At 40.1% G+C, this 23,159-nt stretch overlaps 1 protein-coding gene across 2 annotated transcripts in view; it reads left to right on the top strand.

Moving 5' to 3' along the window:
* Positions 1–23,159, top strand: part of sgcd (sarcoglycan, delta (dystrophin-associated glycoprotein)) — a 326,284-nt gene that overhangs the window by 280,844 nt on the left and 22,281 nt on the right. For both annotated transcript variants that reach the window (XM_072375721.1, XM_072375720.1), the window contains one exon: positions 20,914–20,986. In XM_072375721.1, coding sequence (XP_072231822.1) covers positions 20,914–20,986 — 73 coding nt within the window. The remainder of the gene's footprint in view (positions 1–20,913; positions 20,987–23,159) is intronic.

The raw sequence follows: 23,159 nt of genomic DNA, 5'->3' as shown, positions 1-23,159 counted from the left end.
AAAACTTACATAACCTGTAACAAAAGGAAACTTACAAAACAGAAATCTTGCCTAACTCACTGAACATAAACAGGAGAAAACAATTTCAAAGTAAATGGGCCTCTCACCCCTACTGCTATCCGGCTGCTATATTATACATACATACATATACATATGTATATAATAGCCAAACCGATGTGCAGAATACTTAGTATTCTCATCACATTCATACAGATTGCTCTTCATGTGAGATGGAGGGATTTTAATTGTCTGTTAGTGCTGCAGGCAGGAGACACCCCCCCCCCCACCCCCCCCCACCCCCCACCCCCCCTCCCATCTTGTTAAATGTGTCCAGTGGCTCATTTTGCTCTGTTCAACCCAGATTCTCCTCCAGCTCACTTTGACCTGCTGTAATGAGATGGAGGACAGCTAAATATATTTCATCATAATGTACATTCTCACATTCCTGTTGTGCGATTTAGGCTTGCTGCCCCCTCCTCTAGGCCACATCCACGCTCTCATCAGCACTACATCAAATCCAACATTCACCTTCATCCACCTTGTCTTTTTGCCTCCTCTTTTGGTTTAAACACCAGATTTATGAAGAGGAAATTACCTGAAAGACAAAAGAAGAGGCAAACCAAGATGAAGACGGATGAAAATTAAGGAACCGGCAGGAAAAGATAAAGAAAAAGATCTGCGATGACTGAAGGAGAAACTAAAGAGTTAAAGGAGAAGAATTTTAAAGTCAAGAAATTCGACATTCAAGTTGATACATAAGATACTTGTGAAGGAATAAAGAGGAAAATTTGACAAGCAAAGGGCAGAGGGGATACAAAAAGAGTAGAGAAAGAGCAGGAAGCGAGTGGTCAACGCCATCTAAAGATACAAATGTACTTGATATTGTGCTCTTTAGCAGCTAAAAGTCATGATTGTATTTGATGAAGTATTGTGAACAGAAAAAATTTCATTGTTAGCTATTTGGTACCAAAGCTCACATTCCCTTGCTTGTACCTAAAGGTGTGTATCTAGACGCATGTCAGATGTCACGATTCAGGGATGATACATTTTCAAACATTGCAAATAAAAGGAAATCATTTCCATACTTGTGACATTTTAGTACTTCTTGGCAGTTATTTAACATCATTCTTTGTTTTGATATACAAGTCTGACACACAGTTGTCTAGTTGGTATCTTATCTCTGTTTTATATAGTTGAACAGCATCACGTTATGAAGCTAGCCAGTCTCAACCACATTGTACGATCGTAGATCTTCAGCAATAGATTCTGTAATTGCCTTTGACCTCGCTGGGGTGTGTCTTAAGTTATCATTGGAAAACCTTCATCTGTCATTTATATCCCTTTAACGGTACATTAAAACCTTTTTGTGAACAGATTTGAGTTGAGAAATAAACACCAGTTACCAAATATTTTCTCATATTACATCAACAAGGCCTAATTTTATGGAATGACAAGGGTGTCATAAAAAAAAAATCTGTAAAAGGAAATAAATGAGGAAATATATACAGGAAAAAAAGGTAATAAAAATTTATATATCAAGACAAATAAATAAAATAATAAATAAATGTGGATATATGAAGACAAGTGATAAAAATATATGAAGCATCTTTTTTGTTCATTTAATTATATACAATTATGTCTTTATTTTTAGAAGAATATATGTATTTCTTATATTAAATTTTGCCGCCAAGATAAATTTCCTCTAGCTTTTGCTATGAGCAAATCAGGTTTGAGCCACAGCTGAATTCCGCCCCTAAGTCTTTTGCGCCAATCATAATTAAGCGTGAGCTGTCTGCACCCTCTGTATAGTTTGTTGCGACATAAGAAACTTGTAGATCAATCATTTTATTTAGCTCTATGTCAGTCTATTTCAGAACACATTTTAGGTGAGAAATAAACATTATAGTTAATCAAGTCTTCTCTCATATCACATCTGCAAGGCCTACATTTAGAATTTGTTCAGACCCAAGCTTGGACCTTTCCCCCACCACTCTTCCGGTGTCAGGGTCACAATCTTCGATGCTTCATAGTAACAAAAGCAACACCTACACCATCGGCCCTCTGTGGGCAGGAGCTATCTTCCAGTCTGCACATGCTTGTAGCCCAGGGCTTGAATCTTCATGCTAAACGTCACTTTGCATTTCAAATGAGGGGCCTCTGGGCCTGGAGTGCTGCCCTAAAACCCACTCACTGTGAACTAAAAATAAACACTCATGATAGATTACAGATGAAACATATTCATATTCATATTCATCAAGGATGTCCTTGATGAAGCTGTGGTTGAAATGAATCAGCCACCAAAAGTTCCAGGTTATATTCCCTTGGCTTCACTTTCAGTTGAATTATTTTATTGTTTAGGTAGTGAAATTTAGCAAAGCCACGCTGTCTCATAAAGGCTCCAATTTCTTCCTTTGGACGCCACCCCGGGAATTGTGAAGTATGGTGTCCTTGTATAGGCTCCTCATCCTTTTTTTCAACTTGGCTGGGTATTAAGCTAACCTAGCTCCACAACTTAACGCTTCGTCATTACAGCAAACACCCTCGATCTGTCTTTGGTCATCATCATCATCTGCCCACATATTGAGCAGAGCCTTATTTTCCAAAATCCAGTCCACCCTAAAGCAACCAGTCTTCTGGTCTCAACCCACCTCTGACATCACCTCATGTAGGACTCACTCTATTTGCTAGGCCAAAAACATCAATCAAGCCCCACTTAAAAGTGACATGTTATGCCCTTTTATGCCATTTTTTGATAATTTCACACAATATTCTGAGGTCTTATTGAGATATATCAGATATGTATATATCTATATATATATATATATGTATATGCTTATATATGCTTAGTAAGTGCTCAACCCTGCCCATGCTCCACCCTTGTGGCGAGGTCAGGAGCTTGTAGCGTAGCTGAAAGTTATCAGCAGATGCTAGTAAACAATGCTTTCCCATCAACAGTAATGGAACAAGTCAGAGATGTACACAGTTTAACTCGCCGTAATGCACGCGTATCGCTAATTACTGTGTTTAAACAGTTTGTCTATATTCTCATGATGTGATGCTAACACACTGACAGCAGTACACGGCGTTCAGTGTAGCAACGAGAGTGAGGAGAGGACTGGTGCTGTGCTGAGCCACAACTCATGACTGAATGATGGAAATATTTATTACTGAATTACTCATTTGCTGAACAGGATTTACCATTTAGCCAACATTCCTGTTAATCATAGATTTGTATGAAGTCTGACATTCTGCATTTTGTTTGCAATTTTTCCGTCTTGTTAGACAATTAACTTTGAATGATGTTTGAGTTGCTCTGACACATTGTAACTGTGCCCACACAGTCTTAATTAAAAATTATTCTTTCGCTCTCTGGTGAGAGATACTGCTTTCAGAAGGCGTGACAGTCGGTATAAATCACCACTCATGCAGTTTCCTTCAGATGAGATGACAGCTGAGATTCAATAAAAGGAGGGATGCTGCAGTTTCTGCTTGATACGTAGTGTTTGTCTCACTCATGACCTTCGAAAGAAATTCAGTTCTAACATTTTTTGTGTTTCTTGATTTCCTGAAGACTTTCACATTGGCCTTTTTCCATGTATTCTAGTTTCTTCTAGCAACCTGAAATGAAACAACTGTTGAAAAAAAAACTCATTTTCTGGTGGTGTCACATACAGCTGTTACCCATTGAAATGTTTTCTTTATCTCAAATTTCCCATTGACAAAGAGACCATGATTGCTTTCTCAATATGTTATATTGAGCGTTATATTGAGCATGATTTATCAGTTAGTAGATTATTCACCCAAAACAAGCTGGTGTTTGACTCATCCAGTCGTTTGTTTTTGTTGACTTTGTATTCTACCTTAAAATGTTGCAGAGGATGGTGTCGGACCAGCAGTTTTGTCTTCAAGAATAAGTAAAAAATCAAAAAGAATGCATCACTTCCTATGCAGCTCCACCATAAAGGTGTCATTATGTGAAAGGGTTACATCCAGTCCGAATAACACAGCAATAACACTGATATATGGGCAGATATATGTGAGTGTACTCTTAGAGCATTTGTTGGGAGAGAAACTTGACAGCTGCTCTGAGGAGGCTTTAAGGTGGTGTGTAGTCGTGGTCCTAATGGCCCCTGTTCGGTCTCCCAGATGAAGGTTTTTTGGAACAGATGGTTGGCTGGGTTACAAACCTAATATAAAAATACATCAGAGCCACACCAGCAGCTCCAACTGCCGCTGTCACCTCATCCAGTCGCTGTGTCGGTCTGGACAGAAACTTCAATTCTCTGTTTTGAGACTATGAGAAACAGCCATAAAGGTGGAGATGGCTAAGTTTTTTGTCTCTATGAGCAAAATGTAGTTTAGTTCTACACAAACACAGCATGGTTCAAAGATTATTGTATTTCAACATTCAGTCAGGGTTCAGGATTCAGGGTACTTTATGAATGCATATCATTTTACAAAAGTACAATGAAATTAATCTAAAATAGCAAAAGATTACTGAAGGAAAGCTCTCAAAATCGCACCATCAAGCACGTTGTGGCTTGTTAGAAAAGCCTGAGAATTTGCAGCGATGTGTGTGTTTTTGCAGCAAAAAACAGTCTGAGGAACTTCCCTGAAACTCCCTGATCACATGACTGCCCTGTTTGTGGCCTGAGGGGGACAAAAAGTACCATCAGTGAGTCTATCATAAACTGAATAAAATGCATTTATTATGGTTGACACTCTTCTTAATATTTTAGCAACCTCCGCAGTTATTTAGCCAACCCTCTGACTAATATTTCGCTCCTTCTGTATGAGCTTCACAGCCGTTAGTTCATCATTGTGGTATTCACCTTGGCTGTGGCTCACCACACATGTATATGTAAAATAAGGTATGTGTAAAAGCACTGCAGCACTAAGGTTCCCCCCCTTGGCTCTGTAATATCTCTACAAGTCTTCATAATACCATATTTTACCCATAATTCTTTGCCCCCAAAGGGGTTTTGTGTGGATAAACAAAATAACTTCTCAGTGACAGGTGGACTGAAATTTCAATGTGCTTTATAGGGTTTATCAAAACTGGTAATCTTCTCAAGTTTTTATTTTTTCATCCACCACATTTTTCCATCTGTCCATTCTTCCTAACCTCCTCCTCACCCCGGTTTTCTCTCTTTCACTCTCCTGCTTTCCGGTGCTGCTGTTCCTTATCAGTAACAGTCACCCGCCAACATGAAATACCATTAAGTGAATCCTCATGAGGCCTCCAAACACCACTGATTTATCCTGCTGCATGCTCCATAAGTTCCTGATTGATTTCAGGGATGGACGACAAAAAAACGCAGAAAGAGGGGGGAGGAGAAGTCAGAGAGGGGGAAGTGAGGTATGGGAAAGAAAAGCAATGGTGGAAAAAAGAGAGTAATGAAGGAAGAAACAAACAACTGAAGAACGGATGTTGAGCATAAAGAGCAGCACATAGATCCAGAGATGTGAATGCAGGTAGAGAGCAGGGGAAGTGAAGAAAATAAGGAATGAGAAAAGAATCACAAGGATGAGTCAAATGAGGAAACAAAGGGAATAAATACAAAGAGATGAAGAAAAGAGCGGAGGAAATGAAGAAAACAAAAGAGAATAATGAATAAACGGAGAGGCAGGCAAAAAAATGGAAAATTAATGAGTGGGGGTGATAGAAGAGAGGGATCTCTGAAAAAAATAAGAAATTAAAGGAAAGATGACCTGGAAGGGAAGGTTAGAGAGAACGGGAGTAGATGGAATGAAAGGAACTATGAGAAGAGGCACAGAAATGAAAGATTAGAGAGGAAACAGAGGAAAGAGTGGTAAACCATATCTAAACAGAAAAGATGGAAAGATGAGTAGAAAAGACAACAGAGGGAGGAGTGCCCAAAAGTTTCTGTAATGAAAAAATGATGAAAAAAAGGACGTGACAGTGGGAGAATAAACGTAAATGAGGTGAACGCGATAGGAAAGAAGAAATAAAGGAAGACAAAAGAAGGAAATAAGGTAAAAATTAAAGGAAAACAGGACTGAAAATATTAAAAGATCTGTGAAAAACTGTGGAGGAAAAAAAAACGAGGAGAGAAGGATTTAAGTCAGGAAGGCAACAAGGGAGAGAGGAGTGGAGGAAAAAACAGCTGATGTGAGGAAGGCAAAAGAAAGGAAACATGGAAAAAAGGAAAAGTAGATCAGATAGAAGTGAAACTTAACACGAAAAGGTAAAAAGAAGGGAGGAAAAGGTGCAGAGAAAGCGTGACTGAAGTCACATTTTTGGACACCGACTGATGAAATCATTTCAAATGAGGAGTTGTGATATTTTCACAGGAGGAAGTCAAAATAAAACCCTGGGATGGCTTTTATCGATCCCTCATACAGTCTGTTTACGAGGCAAATAGAGGGAGGAGAGGGTGGCGAGAGGAGGGGTGGAGAACAGAGTGTAAAGATCGAGTGTAGAGGTGGCGAGTGGTGTGTAAATGCAGGTGGGCCGTATCGATCCGAGTCTGCGGGCCGCGCATCGACTGGCCAGCAGATGAGGACTGATTACATTGCAGTTAAGAGGCACATGAAAGGAAACACTGGACAGACAGGTTCACTGCTGAATACAGTCGAGTGTCTAATGTGTTGAATTGACCACACAGGTGTGGGAAATCACAGATGAGTCACAATGGTTCGGGAAAAAGTCAGATCCAGAAGGTGCTGATCCCTCCAGGCAAAACTCGGGCCTTTCTAAGTGCTTCAGTCCTGGTGAAACTGAGGTTAAACAGAGGTTAAATGCATGGAACTTCCTACCAGTTAGTTAAGGCTATATAAGCCTCTCAAACAAGCCCCAAATGACCCACAAATCCCCAGAAAGTTTCCTTTGATTTAACCCTCAGTGTGATGAGCTTGTGTTGAGAACCTCCACACACACTTTACAGCGGCACCTGGCAGTGGATTGGACATATTAGACAGCAAGTAAACATTCTGTCCTTGGAAAAGTTGTGTTCGAAGCAGAAAAAAATGGGCAAGTGTGAGGATTTGAGCAATTTTCACAGGGAACAAATTGCGATGGCTACATGGTTGAGTTATAGCACCTAAACAGCTGGAGTCCTTGTGGGATGTGGACAGAAAGTGCCAAAAGTGGCCAAATCGGCCAAAAGGGAGAGAAAACTGGTCAGGGCTGCAGACCCACCAGGGCACCTGTGCTGAAATCACAATAAATCAAGTAAAACATTAAATGTTGAAAGTGGGACTCAACAAAGCTGGGATGGGGGGGGCAACAAAAAGCTGGAAAAGTAAGTGGTACTAAAAAGAAAGAGCAGGAGGAACATGTTGCAACTAATCAGGTTAATTAGCAACCGCTCAGTAACACGATTGGGTATACAAAGAGCACCTTAGAGAGGCAGAGTCTCTTGGAGGTAATGATGGGCTGAGCTTCAAACTGTAACTGCAAACTGTGGAACAATTTCAGAATAATGTCAGTCAATGTAAAACGTATAAAAATATAATTTAAAAAAATTTATAAAAATATACATTTTGAATGTATAATATGACAAAGAAGACCAAGGCTTGATAAGCATCTACAATCCTGCATTTGACAAGAATACGTTCCTCTCTCAAAAGTCAAACAGCTGCCTTTTTAAAACATGCCTGTGTTTTAAATTAGACGGAGCTGTCATAAATGTCATTTTACAAAACTATTAGGTGCTCAAAAACATTTACAACGAGGTAGGAAGAGTGGACTTTGACTTTTACAAAGCAGCAAAGTTCAAATCCCATCAATCCCAATAAACAACCAGCAATGAAAAATGTCTCGCCATTCGTTGGGACACAGTGGGAAAGGTGGACCTTTCCCAACTTATTTCCAGACATACTGCTGCCACCAAAATGAATATGAACTCATTATTTTCATGTAAGATGTCTCACTTTCAACATCTGATTCAATGTTCTACGATAAATACGATTTTGTTCTATGAGATTTTCAAATAATAAATTATGTTTTTATTTAAGTCCTTATCAGTACCATCTTTTTTTTGGACTTTGGGTGTTTTTTTTATCGTTTTCACAACCCAGTAGACTACATTATTAGATTATCTGTTGAGATGTGGCCTTTGTAACATCGTGCGTGACAATCTCCTTTAATTTCATATTTGCTCTCTTTCCAATTTTGACATGGGCATTAGCTCTTCCTAATGCCCAACTTCAAAATTCATTAAACAGTTCGGTTGTCATGTCATTATAAAACCTATAAAGTCCTTTCCCAAACCATTATCACACAACATTGTAAAAATCCAACTTTTTCCCTTCTTTGAAATGAAGCATTACAGTGCAGTCCACATAGATAGAGAATACTGCTTCGGAAAACATTTCTCCAGACATTCCCCTCGTTTATTTATTACTTTTCTATCATCTTCACTCTACTTCTGGAGAGGTTGCAGCAAAGCAGTACAGACCAGAGGAACCATTTAATCAGCTGAAGCTGAGACTGTCCTTCATGAAACAGACTCATCAAACACACAAGAGAAATTCAGTGTGTATGTTCTTATCAAGATGCACGAAAGGCAAACGACTGTATTGAAGGGAGCTTAAAACGCACAAGCGCAGCCATGTTAATCGGCCGGGTCCCACCACTCTTCAAGTCGTCTCTCCCGGCAGTCTCATTTGCAGAGGAAAATCAAACGTCCTGCACACTATCATTCTTTCCAATTAGAGGCTCAAGACTTCATTACTGCCACCCCTCCGGCTGTAGGCTTTAAACACATACAGACATGAAGATTCTGGCTCTTAACTATCTTTTTGCATCCGTCTCTCTTTCTAAGATCGAATTACATTACTAGCACGGTCAGCTAGACAGACGTACGTCTGTCTTACTGCCTGTTTTAACTGTCCACCACTGCTCCATACATCCTACACTTACATTACAGAAGTTTCCACTGTATGCTACAGTGTTTTTTCTCTTTGAGAGTAAGGATGACTGTTATTAACTTTATAAGATATTACTGCCACAAAAAATCATGTTTTCTCGCTTAATATGGCATTTTATGTCCACTTAAATCCAAATGTTGCGTTTACTGCTCCAAGAAGACGTCCATTATCACTTTTTAGGGTGAATAATAAGCAGCGAATGATCACTCTTGTGAGCCCGCTTTGATAATGGCATGAAATTTGCTTATTGAAAGCAGATTTGACTTCAGCGTGTGACAGTCACATAGAAATTTTCTTTAAAAAGTAGTTGATTTGAAAAGGTGTTCGCTCTCTGGAACGTGTGACGAATCTTAGCATCGGGCCACGTTAACGCAGCATGACGAACTTATTGAGCTCAAGTTCAAGAGTGATGAAGGTAACATATGAAGATGGCATTTGGGGCGATGGGGAAAATAAATAAGCAGTAAAGAGCTGATCAGGTGATCTGCTAACAGACTGGAGTCACTTTAATCATCTTTGTCCCCAGAAGCAGATTGACAACCACTGTCCAGGTCAAATTTATGAACTATGGTAATGATGATGATAATTGCGGGGGTGCGTGGCTCATAAAGCAAATCGCCTAAGAACTCACACTACATTTCAGTGATAAATTTGTCTTATGAAAGCATACTGTAATATACATGTGAATAGCCCAGCTTGCCCTCAGTAGAGCATTAAACTCTTAATCTCAGGGTCACGGGTTCGAGCCCCACGTTGGACGTAGCAGTTTAAATAAACAATAGATATTTGATCCAGCACTTTAAGACAGTGTCAAAGTTCACCTCTGTTACCACCATCACTGAAATCTGATGCAGAACAGCTCGTACTAAAATTTGAGATTACAACTTGTGTTATAGCTACAACGTTTCTAAGTTGATTCCAAGATGTTGGCATGTGTGTAAGCACACATTGATGTGGCGCTTAGCTTTCTCTGGATTTCTTTTTATGCAACAATTAGGTCCAAATCATAATGGTTACTATGTTAACCTTCACAACCATGTTTATGCTAAAAATTAAGCTGATCATTTAATGTAGGGTGACCAGATTTGAGTCTATAAGAATGTATGTCGATCACTTTCACTCTATCTATGCTGTAGGGCTATGATTAGAGCGAATGTATAATAATAACTTAGTATGGGTAGTGGCACGCAACGCTAATCCGATGTAAACATATATGAGGCAGAGATTCCAGACAGATGCAATTTTTAGCAAAAAGAGGACATATCCAGGTAAAAGTGGATGTCTGGTTACCCTATTTAATGTTAAACTGCACACGTGTAAAGGTTGCTGGGTAATTTTGCCCGGCACAAGCATCAACTTGAAAATGAAAGCTTCTACAGCAATAAAAAACATTGGAGTAATAAAGAGATTTTGAGACAGGCAGAGGGATGCAGTGTGGGGAGTGCTGACAGATCTGTGGTCAGGCTGGTGACCTGGCATCAGATAGTTTATCCTTTCCACTACAGCATCATATGCCAGCCTGTGGCAAACACACAGCTAATGAAGTGCCTGCAACTTGTCTGCTATGAAATCTCCCATTCTCTCTCCGCTTTTATCTCTTGCCTCCAGAACTTCCCTCTCATGATTCATCCAAATGAAAAACTGCGCTGTAATGCTGAGATACACTCACAGCGCCTCCAAAAAGTGTACGCACCCAGTTGTTTTCTGTATTATTCAACATGGGACGACAACTTGTCACTCGGCGCAGGCCGGGGAGGATGATGGAGCTGCTGTGCATTGTGACAACCAGTGTCGGCTGGATCCTTTCTTTGAGCACTGCTGTCACTGCGGCAGCTGTGACTCCGTGCTATGTCAACAAATTGAGGCGGAAAAAAAGAGCGCAGAAGTTGAGGAGTGAAATGATGACCTCGGGTAAATGTTTCATATTCACCTGCAGTGTGGTAGATGTTGTTGGTGGGTCGTCACGACTTTTTTACCCGCTGGCTTTCACTTAAGCTGAGATCCATCTGTCACTTGACTGTCACGGCCTCTTTTTTTTTTTATATTTCCTGGCTTCTTCTCTGAGTTTCTTCAAGCTTTTTACATCCATTTCTCCCTCCACCACTTTCCCTCTTTCCTTATCTTGCCTACTTTGATCTAAATCCTCTCTCTTTGCTTTCACTAATCCACGGCTGCACACACTATTCGGCAACCTAAACCTACTGTCGAGGTGGAAAATTGCCCCCCTTTAATAAAAGCTGCTGATTTCCTTATAGCCTACCATTCTGAAGAAAAAGGGCAAGTGTCTCAACAGGGAGTGCTGGCTATTTATTAGAAAAGGCTGCTGGCTACACCTTCAGTCTGAAATACTAAAAGCAAAAACATCACATACTGCAGCAGAGAATGTGCTCAAGGAACTGATGGAAAGAGCGAGGAGGATAATAGGGGGTAGAGGGAGAAAAATATTAAATGAGTGAGCATCAAACCTCCTGTTACTGCAGGGTTCTTGGAGGCAGGTCTCTCTGTCTCTGGAAGGTTATAACACCAATAAGAGTTTGCAGTTTTGTTGTAATAATTGGGCTCCAAAGTGCATTGCTCTGCTGTTGCTTGGTTGAGGAACGAGGCTGTCTCTATGTTCTCATACTATGATGTGGTTTAACTGAAGATCAGCTTTTTTTTTTTGTGCCTTCGGCCTCAACCTGACAGTTAACTTTTTTTTCTTGAGTTTACACCTCTCTTAGTAGCACATTGGTCCAATATCCTGACAACATCTAGGCTTTTTTCGCTCTATTTTCTCGGAAAATAAGCGTTGAACTAATATATGCACAGAGATTTTCAAACCATAAACGTAGATTTTCTAAACAATGAGCTTGGATTTACATGCTCCTGCTGTTCGGAGCGCTCAGGCAAAGGCAAACTTCACAGTAGAAACAATATCCAGAGTTTAAACAGGTCACAGGAAGTTGGATGGAAACAGTATTTTCATATCTTTTATGGTCACTACACACTTGTAGTTTATGTTTTATGATTTTTGAGGGGACTTTTCCACAGAGTGCTCAGGTTGGAGTAATATCACATACTCAGTTTTTGACTGCTCGTGTGCTCACAGTTTGCACATTAAAACTGAGGCCTTGTTGTCTTTTTTCACCCAATGTGACTGTCATTGTGGTAGTCCTTGGTTTTGATGGTTTCATCTAAAATCGCCTTGGAGCACACACACAAAGCGTAGTTCACTCAGATGATTTTCAAGCTCTCTTCAAATTTGGAGTTGAAGGGTTTTTTTTAACCTTCATTTAAAAACATACAATACCCACTAAATCTGTGCCTGACACTGGATTCCGCTACTCATAGTGCAAAGGTTTTTGATACAAAGGCTCCATTTGTCCTTGATCACGTCTTTTGGGAGTCTCATACAAACCTATCAACTTACTGTAACTTCAACTGATACTGCCTTCCTACTCCACACACTTCAGTAAATGCCTCCCTATCTCTTTGACATGGTAAATGCAGCATGCTGCGTAATATAATGCTGATAAGCTAAATGTTGCTTAGGCAACACTGAGTAATTTCTCATTTCCAGGGTGTAAAACGCTGCCTTTCTCACTATGACTGCTTTATGTTCTGTTTTTCCAGCATCATGGGATCGCATATCAACGTCAGAGGTATGCTGTAGCATAACTTTTAAATAAATTAGGTAAACATTGTGAAAAGGGGTGTTTCTGCGCCATTTTCTGGCGTACTGGATTAACGGCATGAAGTTCTAAATCGTCAACCTAACTGTGATGGTTTTTTTAACAAAGATTTGCAAAGATATGGCAAATAAGACCAAACGTGAACAGTGAGTGAACTTCAGTCTTAGGGTTCTTAAACACCAAAGAGATGTCGAGAAACAAACAAATAGCACCCAAACACACCGTAAAGACCACATCCAGCGACCAGCGAGGGTTTACTATCTATACCTGTGCAAGCAGACATATATATGCTGTTCAACGAGAGAAACCAGAGAAATCGGGAGGCTACTTTGACAGAAAACATGAGCAAAGCTGTGTTTCTTTGACCTTTGCTTGTCCTTCACTCACCACAGGAGTTTGCATGCAGTTTGGTGATTACCGAGAACTTTATTGTAGGAGCAGGGTTGACAGTGCTTGGCCTGTTGGTTGTGGAAGAGGATGGAAAGGTGTGGGGAAAAAATGAAAAACTGGGGGTGAAATCACAGATTCTCTAGTTATGCTGAGTGGAGCACAGCCTTTCAGTTCCCTCTCAGTTTTCAGATTTCAAACCATTTCAGGGAGATACGGACAGCTACTAGCTGCAGCAGAGATAGTTGAGCCAGACTGATGGAAATTGGGTACACCGTGACAGTAAATTACACTTCATCCCAAAATCAGCGTGGAACATCGCAAATGTTTTGTTTTTTTTTCTTTAACAGCATTAGAGTGGAGTTTCCTCTGACAGCATAAGTGTGGGTTTGATGAAGTTAGAAGTCGAGTCATTGGTCATAATTTCATGGCTGGAAACCTGAACAGCCACACAGATTTGCTCAGATGCCAACAGGAGTGTTGTAGTGAAGTGTTGACTTTCTTTGAAAGGTTACAGCTCCCATATGACTGTGATCGCGCTAATCGGGCATCATTTACATCTGGGGATTAGATGGGATTGAATTTAGAGATGCACACGGAAATCCCCTCCGGCAGAGTTTTGTCTGTGTGGTGTCTTCTCATGGTGTACACAGAAAGATAGTAAGTAAACATGGAGCTGTGTGACTGCAAATGACAATCCAGCTGTCATGTGCTGGAAAGATATTAAAATTCATAAAGGATTAAACCAAGTATTTGTGATTACAGTAAGGTCAAGACAGTCAAAATTCCAAACTGCGCATCCTTCTTATTATCTTCAAACTAACAGAAGCTGTATATGTTCGCAAACTCGTGAGAGACCAGCAGCTTTCGTTATTTGAACAGATAAAGAAAACTTTTCTTTCCATTTCTTTTCAGTTGACTTTTTTTTGTGTATTTAAGCTGAGCAGTGACTGAATATCCGGTCTGGCTGGAAATGTCTCTGAACTTCAGTTCTGTCACCAAAGCTTACTGTTCTCCTCACGGATTAACTCGTTGTTGTGTATTAGCTTCTCTATCTCTTTGATCTTTCACTAAATTGTTTGCAAGAGTAGCAGAGAAAAGTTTTGGAGATTAGACTCCGAAGTTGAAGATTTCTTTCATGAGCATAGAAAAGCCCCTTCGTCATCAGATTTAGGGAGGGCAAAACATACTCACATTTCAGTGAAGTTCCGCCTCACATATTTAAATAGTTAGTTTAGATTTGTCTGTGGCCTTTATAGAGATCAGGTTATGCTGTTGATTGATAAGAATGTTGTGTTGGGGTGTCTGGTTAAGTATAAAGTTGTTTTTTAAGTGTTTTGTTGTTAAATAAGTAGATCGTTATTTTTTTGCTCCTTTGACCTGTGGCGTTCCTCTGAGATTGATTCGTGGACCTGTTATATTTAAGATTTTACCTTTGCATTATACACACTTTGCTAGGATGGGTGACTGAATGTCCTCAGAAAATTTGCATCAAGACTCCAGTTTGGATTTTTACTTCTCATTATGCCATCCAAAAATTCCTTAGAGTCTTAGAGTCCATGTGCCCTTGTAAATCATCAGGCCTATCCTAAGGTCTTGAACAATTTGGCCCCAGGATACATTAGTAAAATTCTAATCCCTGTTGAACCCTTACCAATTCTTCTACTAAACCCTACAATACGTCCCTTCCAGTCTGTGTTGGATAAAGAGTCCATTTTCTTTAGTGGATCTGGGATTAGTGGTCATTTACCCATCCAAATGGACCAATAGGGCACTTAACTATGTAAAAGAGAGGAATATCAAGATGGGGAAAGGGAATTTTTTTCCCCCTTAAATGCTCCTGTTTTTTTAAATCACAGAAGAAGATTCTTCCCTTTTCTTGTTTGTCAATTTGTTGTTGTGTGAAGCTTTGTATTCTAGATTTTGACAGGTGTAATTTTACAAAAATGTACTTTCTTAAAGTTAAACATAATTAAGAGCATGGTCACTGACAGTGTCACAGTCAAAGTGTGCCCAAGGTTCTCAGTTGCTTTCATTCCTTGAACAACATAGTGGAAAAAATAAACTTTGTTTGTTTTATTCTTTCCGTTTTGGGCTCCTTTCAATCTTGTTTTGCTTCCATACCATCTAAAACCATCGAAAACACGGGACAAGCGGTTCAACGCAGCATAAATAAATCTGTCTTTATCATTCCTTAAGTTTTCCTCTCACCGTCAAGCCTTTATGGCGTCAGGCCGCTCCCTTATAATGTCCTTGCCTGAATTAATGTGTTTCCAGTTTCTCTTAATTCATCTCCTTGAAAGTACTTGATATAATTTTCACAGCACACGTCATTTCTGGCTCCAAAAAGCCAGGTTGTTGACGGACAGATGACACACACAAGCCCTAAGAGGAGTACTCTATAAACCAGAGGGTGACATCACTTTGACTGCCTCGATCAATCTACAGTTTATGTGGATTTACATCGTCCACTCAGATTCTGTTCGTCATTTATCTGCTTCAGTCACTTGTGTGCTGTAATCACTCACTAATATATATTTGGCTTTCCACCAACAATATTATTTTAATTTCTTCTTGGCACATTTATCTTTGGTATTTGACTCGAATCTGCATTGAAGACAAGGGGTTTTGTTTTTATTACAACTGCTGGCAGGCCAGGTCGTGCTAGCTGCTGGTTTCTCTAATCCAAATCCCACTGGCTGATGAAATACAAATATGTCCAAGTATATTTGGTAATGTTCCAGTCTGTAACATTGGTGATGTAAATGCTCATGTAATAGTGTTAAAATCCAGGGGGTTTTTGCACAGAAATGCATGAAGCTAAACACAGATAACACTGTTGCATAGTCCACAACCGCAACCAATTTTTGAGATTATTCCTGGAGGCAGTGCCTTTTAGGGTATGTGTGTCTGTGTATTTCATCACCTTTGAGATACTTCAAGCCACAACTGATGATATCTGCCCCTGGTTTGACTGCTACCTCATAAACACGTCCACACATACATGGATACACATGAACACGCAGCTGCTCACACACGCATTGATCTTTAATGGCATCGTTTATTTTCTCATCCGACCCTCCGCCCTCGCTGCTCCATGAACATGTCAGTGTGGTGACGTACTGCCGCTTCCTGCTCAGTATTCATGTGCAATTTGTGTTTAGAGGATCAGATAAATCACATTTTATTCACAGAGGTGCACATGAATGGAGTCGTCACACTCTTCTGGCTCAAAATGTTACTCCAGCAGACGGCAGGGCAAAAATATTAACATCTGCAGAGTCGCAATGTCACTAATCTGTAGCATCTGTGGCTCTCCACAAATTTTTCTCTCATCCCTTTAAAAACGACAGCCCAGCAAACAAGACCATTCTGACTTATGATACCAAATCTGCTATGAGCTAATAGTCCTAGGCAGACTTTTAAAAAGGAGGACCAGAGAGTGTGTTCCAACTACAGGGGTATCACACTCCTCAGCCTCCTTGGGAAAATTCATGCGAGGGTGCTGGAGAGAGGAATTGGACAATAGCACCTCCAGGTCTGAAGCCATGTTGTTCATTTGGAAAAGGGTGGACTGCAGATTGAGACAGAGGAATGAAGCATCTCAGAGTCTTGTTCATGAGTAGGAGTAGGACTAAGAGTAGATTGACAGATGGGTTGTGGCAGCATCTCCAGTGATGTGGACACTCCACCGGTCTGGTGTGGTGAATGAGCTATGGGCTGAAAGAGTGAGAGCTCCAAAGGGTGGATGTGTTCAGCCTTAGGAACAGGGTGAGGATCTCAGTCATCCAGGAGGGTCTCAGAGCAGAGTTACTGCTCCTCTGCACCTGGTCAGGATGCCGTCTGGACGCCTCCCAGAGGAGGTGTTTAAGCATGTGCCACCCTGAGGCAGCCCCGGGGCACATCCATTAACAGCTGAAGAGATTATATCTCTCAGATGGCTTAGGAATGATTCTGTATAATCTCGAAAGAGCTGGAGGAGGTGACGGGGGGAGGAAGGTCTGAGAATCTGGTTTCAGGTTAGCGGCAGTAAATAGATGGATAGATGTGCAGATGCAAAATACAAAGTCAAATAATTGTGCTCAATTTCTTTCATTGCAACAAGCCTGGGCATTTAATTTTTAGAAAAAAAAACATCTGTTTTGACTATATCATGCATATGAATTATTTCCTTGTGTAACTGTGAAAAAGGCAGTTGTCATAATGTGCTGAGTATGATCCAAACACAGATCTCATACAGATTTAACAGACAATTCGGGCCTACGTCTGTCTTGGTTTCGCCCTTTACCGGCCTTGTTTTGGACTTATTCCATATTCCAATATCTCTCCCCATACTACTTGAACCTATCCCTCCGAGGAGGGACACAGGGTTCAAGAAATAGTGGTCATCAAGCCCTTTTGGGGCCATTTGGATTGGCTAGATGACCACGGATTTATGACCCTTCAAGGAAAAGGGAGATTGTAGCCTTGAAAAACAAGGGACTATGGCTAAGTTTAGGAATTGGGATTGAGCCAAAGTCTTGCATCTTTCTCCATAAACTTTAGTGTTGGTATTTTTTTATCCATGTTGGTGGTCTTGACTACCAACACTAATTGAAGGAGTAGAATAAAATGACAGACTATTTTATCCTTTAATCTCTTAAGGTAAAAGGCAGAGCATCAGCCAAGAGCACAGCAAAGAGCTTTCAGTTCTTTATTTCAAAGTGAGAGCTGATGCCAGGCTTCTGTTTCATCTGCACTCATTTTACTGCAAGACGGAGGGTCGACGTGCATCAATGACTCCAGTTGCTACATCCTCCCCCTGCACTGTCTGTCTGATTTACTGTTGGAAATCTCACCTAAGCTTTTATGAGCTACTGGAAACATAGATTCTTGTTTTTGTCTTTGACAACCTGAAAAATTCATGTTTAGAATTTAGATTCAAAAGAAGATAGAATACTTGTTGCCACTTATTTCCAGCCTATGAGTTGAAATGCTTTGACATTTGAATCCAAATTCCAACATTCGGTGCCAGCTTGTACTGCGTGATTTACATCTTGTACCAACAAGCTTAAATTTCACAGCTCAATCCATTTTAGGTGAACTCAAAACAAAACAAAGGAGAACAGAAGTGGCTCCACCTGTTGTGGTGATTAAGAAGAGAGTTATGTATCCCACGTGGGTGAGTAGGAGCGCCAATTTGCATAAAGATATTTAGTTTCCCTGAGTTTTTGACAGCTTGATCTGTGTTATGAAAAGTTCCCCGAAGGACAGAAAGTGTAAATATCTCCAGACTTCAGTGGAACTTGTCTTTTAAACATCTGTTTAACTAAACAAAAGGCAGACATGTCCCGCATTATCAGTGTAAAATACTTTTTTTTTTTTTTTTGTCACTGCAGTGGTTTTAGATGCCAAGTAATGCAATTTTGTGCTTGCATTAGGTGGCATGAATAGCATCTACATTGGCGCTGTCTTTCAGAAAAAAACACTGTGAAATTCTGTCGGTACCAAAATTAGACAGGAAAAAAGAAAGAAGGAGACTCTCTGTCTTTGTCATATTGCCAGGTTTTCCCCTGGTTGGAAGGAAACTTGATTTGGAACAAGCCAGTGCCTGTAAAATGTATTAACGCTGAAATATCACCCAAAGAAAAGAGAAAAATTGAATTCCGCAGTGGAAAATTAAGTCATCAAAAGTTCATTTTTGTCTTTGAATGATTTGAAACTCGGATTGCAAATCAAACTCCAGTCAACGGAGGATCAGTTTTATCCATTCCTGCATGACGATCTCGTAATGGAGATGTCAGTGGTTTGAGTTTGTGAGTGTGTCAGCAGACCTTCACAAACACACTCCATCCCTCCGAATTCAGGCCACCTAAATACTGCATTTGAAAAGTTGCTTTTGAACATTTAAAAGTGTCACAATGTGAGAGCTGTTTCAGATTCCCAGCAGCCCTTCAGAAATGCCCTGAAATGTATTTAGTCATGGCCATTGATCTGCACCTGATGCTTGGTTGATTTGATGCGCCTAATAGGTTGGGTTTGCTCGAGCTGCTGCCTCGCTCAGGTCAATCAAAGTCTCAGAGTGACAGGTCACTTGATTACTGCTTTTTCTTTTTTCTTCTACTTTTCTTTTGTTTTCATTGTTGTTATATTGTACATCGTTGCAATCATGCAAAGGAGGCTAATCAAAAGTGAGAGTTGAAGTCTCTCAGTTTGGACAGTTGAATTCCCGCTGAAAAATCTGTGTCACAGTGATAAGATCATCTCAGTAGAATCAGTCTTTATTTCAGTGGATGAGAACATATGTACAGTGTGGAAAATGGGGCATTTTTTACTGATGACGCTTGCTGCTGGTCTGCCAAAAAGGTTCTCAAAGTTCCATACAGTGTTTAACTGATCCAAAAATCAGAGTTTTTATTTTTATATCTAACACAAACACAAATCTGCCCGCCCCCCACAGCCTTTTTTTTTTGTGCTTTAAGTGTGATGCTTAAGAAAATGGCTCGTGAAAAAAACGTATTTAATAGGAAAATAAGAATAGAAAGATAAGTGCTAAACCTTTTTGCTTATTTAATATCTGACCCATTTCCACGGTATTCGTTTTTCCAGCTTATGTGGAGCAGCCAGTGTAAAAGCTTATTTATTGTGTTTTTGTGGTTTCCATCACATGTGCATTACACAAAGTAGGCTAAGACATAGTTGTTCACCAAAAAAGAACAAAAAAAAAACATGTTAGCTTTGTAAACACGTATACATTTAAAAGAGAAGTTTTAAAACCTTCCCTTTTTGGAAAGCGTTTGTAGGAATCTCTGTTTTTCTGTCCAGATTGTGAAAGATGGGTACAAAGATTAGTTTGCAAAATATCCATGTTACATATTAGCGTGGAGAGACTTTATTCCATGGAGCTCGTTACGCCAGCATGCCTCTTTAGCCAAGAAGAGTGAAAACAGCTGAGCATGGCCCTCAGAGTAAGAGTAAGCACCCATTTAAAATATCCATTGTGCTACAAATATGGACAAGACTTAAGAACGTGACAATGCTATTAGTTCCCCTGGTTCTTATTGGACTGCTTGACATCCAAGCAGAGAACCACTGTGTAAGGTCACACAGGTGTAAGGTTACCTTAGTGAAGTCATCTTCAGGCACTCCAGCTTTCTCCCACAAACTAAAAGCATTCATGTTAGGTTAACAGGTGCATGGCTGTTTGTCCCAGTGGCTGCTGGGGTGAGCTGCAGCCCCTCTGAAGGGATGAAGCAGGTATGGGAAATGAAGTGGAAGAATTCCATCCTGTTTCCAAGACATCAGCTTCAAGAACTGATATGCACAAGTGATATTATATTTACCTCGCCTTTAACTGATTTTAAGACTGTGACTGACGGGTTTGCGCTTTCTTGCCTTCTTTGAAGGCTGAAATTTTCACAAAAAAGGAGATTTTTTTTTCCCCCAGTCCAAGTCAGGCTCTCGGGAGTGAAGTTGAGGCTGAAATTCTGATCATTTAAGAAAGTTTGAAGTTTGTGATCATGAAAGAACTCGTTTGCTGGATAATAAGATTCTTCTGTCTTGTAATAATGTTGATGTACTGAATAGAAAAGGTTGTTTGGTTTTCTCTCGTGGAATATTGGGCTTTTACTGATGGTCTTCACCATGAGTCACTTCAGTGCTTAGAGGAATTAATGAATCAAAACACAACAATGATATCAAAGCAATTCAGTAAAAAGAACATCTTTTATAAATTTAAGAGTTTGTGTTTTTCCAGAGTTGAGACAGTTACCCTCATCATTTACCAGAGGAGAGTTCTTCCATCCCAGAGTAGTGTCCATGTTATCAGTGAGGTGAGGCAAGCTGAGAGCCGCTGTGCTCGCTGACTGGAGCCACATAGATCGGCAGAGTCTTAGAGATTATGTCCATTGATCTGACAGAAAGGGTTTGTGGTTTCAATCGAACGCAGCCTGCAGTCTGATTTTGTGTTCTGTAATTTCAGGGGCCGAAGGAGCCGTGTTCAGCAAATCGGTGGAGACGCCGCATGTCAGGGCCGAGCCATTCAAAGAGCTACGGTGAGTCAGAGGAGCAACTACAGCCACATCTCATCTCTTTTGGTCACACGGGAACACCCGCATAGTTTTAGTGTGATAAGTGTGGAGAAAAACCAGTCATTAGAAAATGACTGTCGGAACTTTTCTCCCTTTGTTCACCTTATGCGCCAATAAGATGAATTTCGCTGAATTCTGGATCAACAAAACACAATAAACAGACATCGAAAAGGCCTTCGGGCAGGGTCAATATTTTCTCTTTATAGGCCCATGGAAATAATCGGTTGATGCACTTTTGGTTGCAGCCTCAGATTTGTCTTCAGTGAGAGCATGACAGCAACAAACGAGAGCGTAATGCACTTCACACGAAACTAATGCGAGGGGACGCCATAACGGTGTGAGTTTGGGCTGAAGCAGTGCGTATTTCCAGGACTGGAAATTAACACCAGAACTCGCTGAGCCTCATTCATCACTGCTGATTGACCATTACAGGAGGGGATATAGCTTTCAGACAGTGGAAACACTTCACTGACAGCAGTAAATACACAAGCTGAAAAAAAAAAGAGTGTTATAAAGTTAGAAGACTGATGACTGTGGTTTTAGAATTATTTACCTTTCTGCTTCCCTCGATCAGTTCTTAGCAGGTTCGGTCAAGTGCACTACCAGTTAAACATCTCGTCAGTTGGAAGCTTTTATCAGTTTGCAACAATATTTGTGAATTTATTTCTTTCAATATTTAAATCTATAGTATGACAAACTTACTACATCCTTGTCTTACTTGCTGGAAAAGATTTTTTGACACCTTGGAGTTAATTTGAGAGACAGAAAGGTTGAACCTGGCGAGACGGAGACGGGATTTAAATGTATAAACTGATGAGGTGTTGGAAAGTGCACTTTTCCACGGGTGGGTACCACTCCACTGCGATAATTTTGGTCTGTAGATGCCACACTTTGTGCAAGATCATATCAGGGATCAGTGGGTTCATCTTTGGCAACAGATACCTTATCCCTCTCCATCTTTCTTCTCCCCGCTATCACTCCCCGTCTATGTCCAAATTCACATCTGAGGACCACATCGCACATCTGTAAGAAGTAAAAGAAGATCTGCTCGAGATAAGAGCAGGGACTGAATACAGAAACCAGAGCAAGATTAGGCTGAAAAGAGCCAAAACAAATGAAGTTTTATTCAAACAATAGATGAGAATTCTTACTTGAAAATAATAAAGATATATCACAAGACAAATATTTCTTATCTGAGATTTTGACCACAGATCTATGCTGGTCCCGTTGACTACATATATGAGACGGACGTACTGGTTTGTGAACTGCCATTTTGAAGCGTCAACTTAAGACTTTGTGTTCCAATAACTCATCACAGGGATGGAACTGGAGAGAGATACTTAAAGCCTGATTCGAAAAGAAATGTGGAATATTTTTAAAAAGGACGCAAGCATACTGAACAAAAGGCGAAACTATTGCTACTGACACCATCATGACGTACAGGAAACATTTATGGACATATACATATCAGAAAATATAGATTTTTAGATGTCTGTAATGTAATGTAATGTCTGTAATGTAAATGTCCAAGAAGGCAGTTCGTGGTTGATTTTAATCTCAGTTCTCAGAGGTTATTTGCCGTTCTGTGTAAAAAGAAAGGTTCAGAAAAAACAAAACTGAAGATTCTATTGTCCATTATTGTGGTTCATCTATGATGTAGCAAGAGGACCACTGATGGATGGATGGATGGATGGAAGAAAGAAAGAAACAAACAAACAAACAAACAAAGAAAGAAACAAAGAAAGAAAGAAAGAAAGAAAGAAAGAAAACGGAATATAATAACAGAGACAGCTTTTTGTTTAGCTTTGCAATGTTAGCTCAACCTCATCACATCAGTGACCTCCTCGTGTGTGGTTTGGCAGCCTTTATGGCGCTAGGTTAGGGACATAAGTTTTATAGGGTGTGTATAATCTGTAACTTATTTCACCAAATTTGAATGTTTCAAAACAAATATAATCTGCACGTCTGAACGTGTAAGCGTTAAAGTAATTAGCTAAAAATAGCAGCAGCAAAAAAGCATCACTTATCACCAGAATATAAAGATGCACATTAAATTTGGTATGTAAAAGACAGGGAAAGCTCTGTTGTATAAATATCTTGTATTTTCAGATTTGTAGACTTGCTGGTTTGATTTGTA

The sequence above is a fragment of the Leuresthes tenuis genome, unplaced genomic scaffold, assembly GCF_036924035.1.
Source record: "Leuresthes tenuis unplaced genomic scaffold, fLeuTen1.0.hap1 SCAF_21, whole genome shotgun sequence".
NCBI classification, from domain to species: domain Eukaryota; kingdom Metazoa; phylum Chordata; class Actinopteri; order Atheriniformes; family Atherinopsidae; genus Leuresthes; species Leuresthes tenuis.
This window is presented reverse-complemented; position numbering and strand designations above follow the sequence as displayed.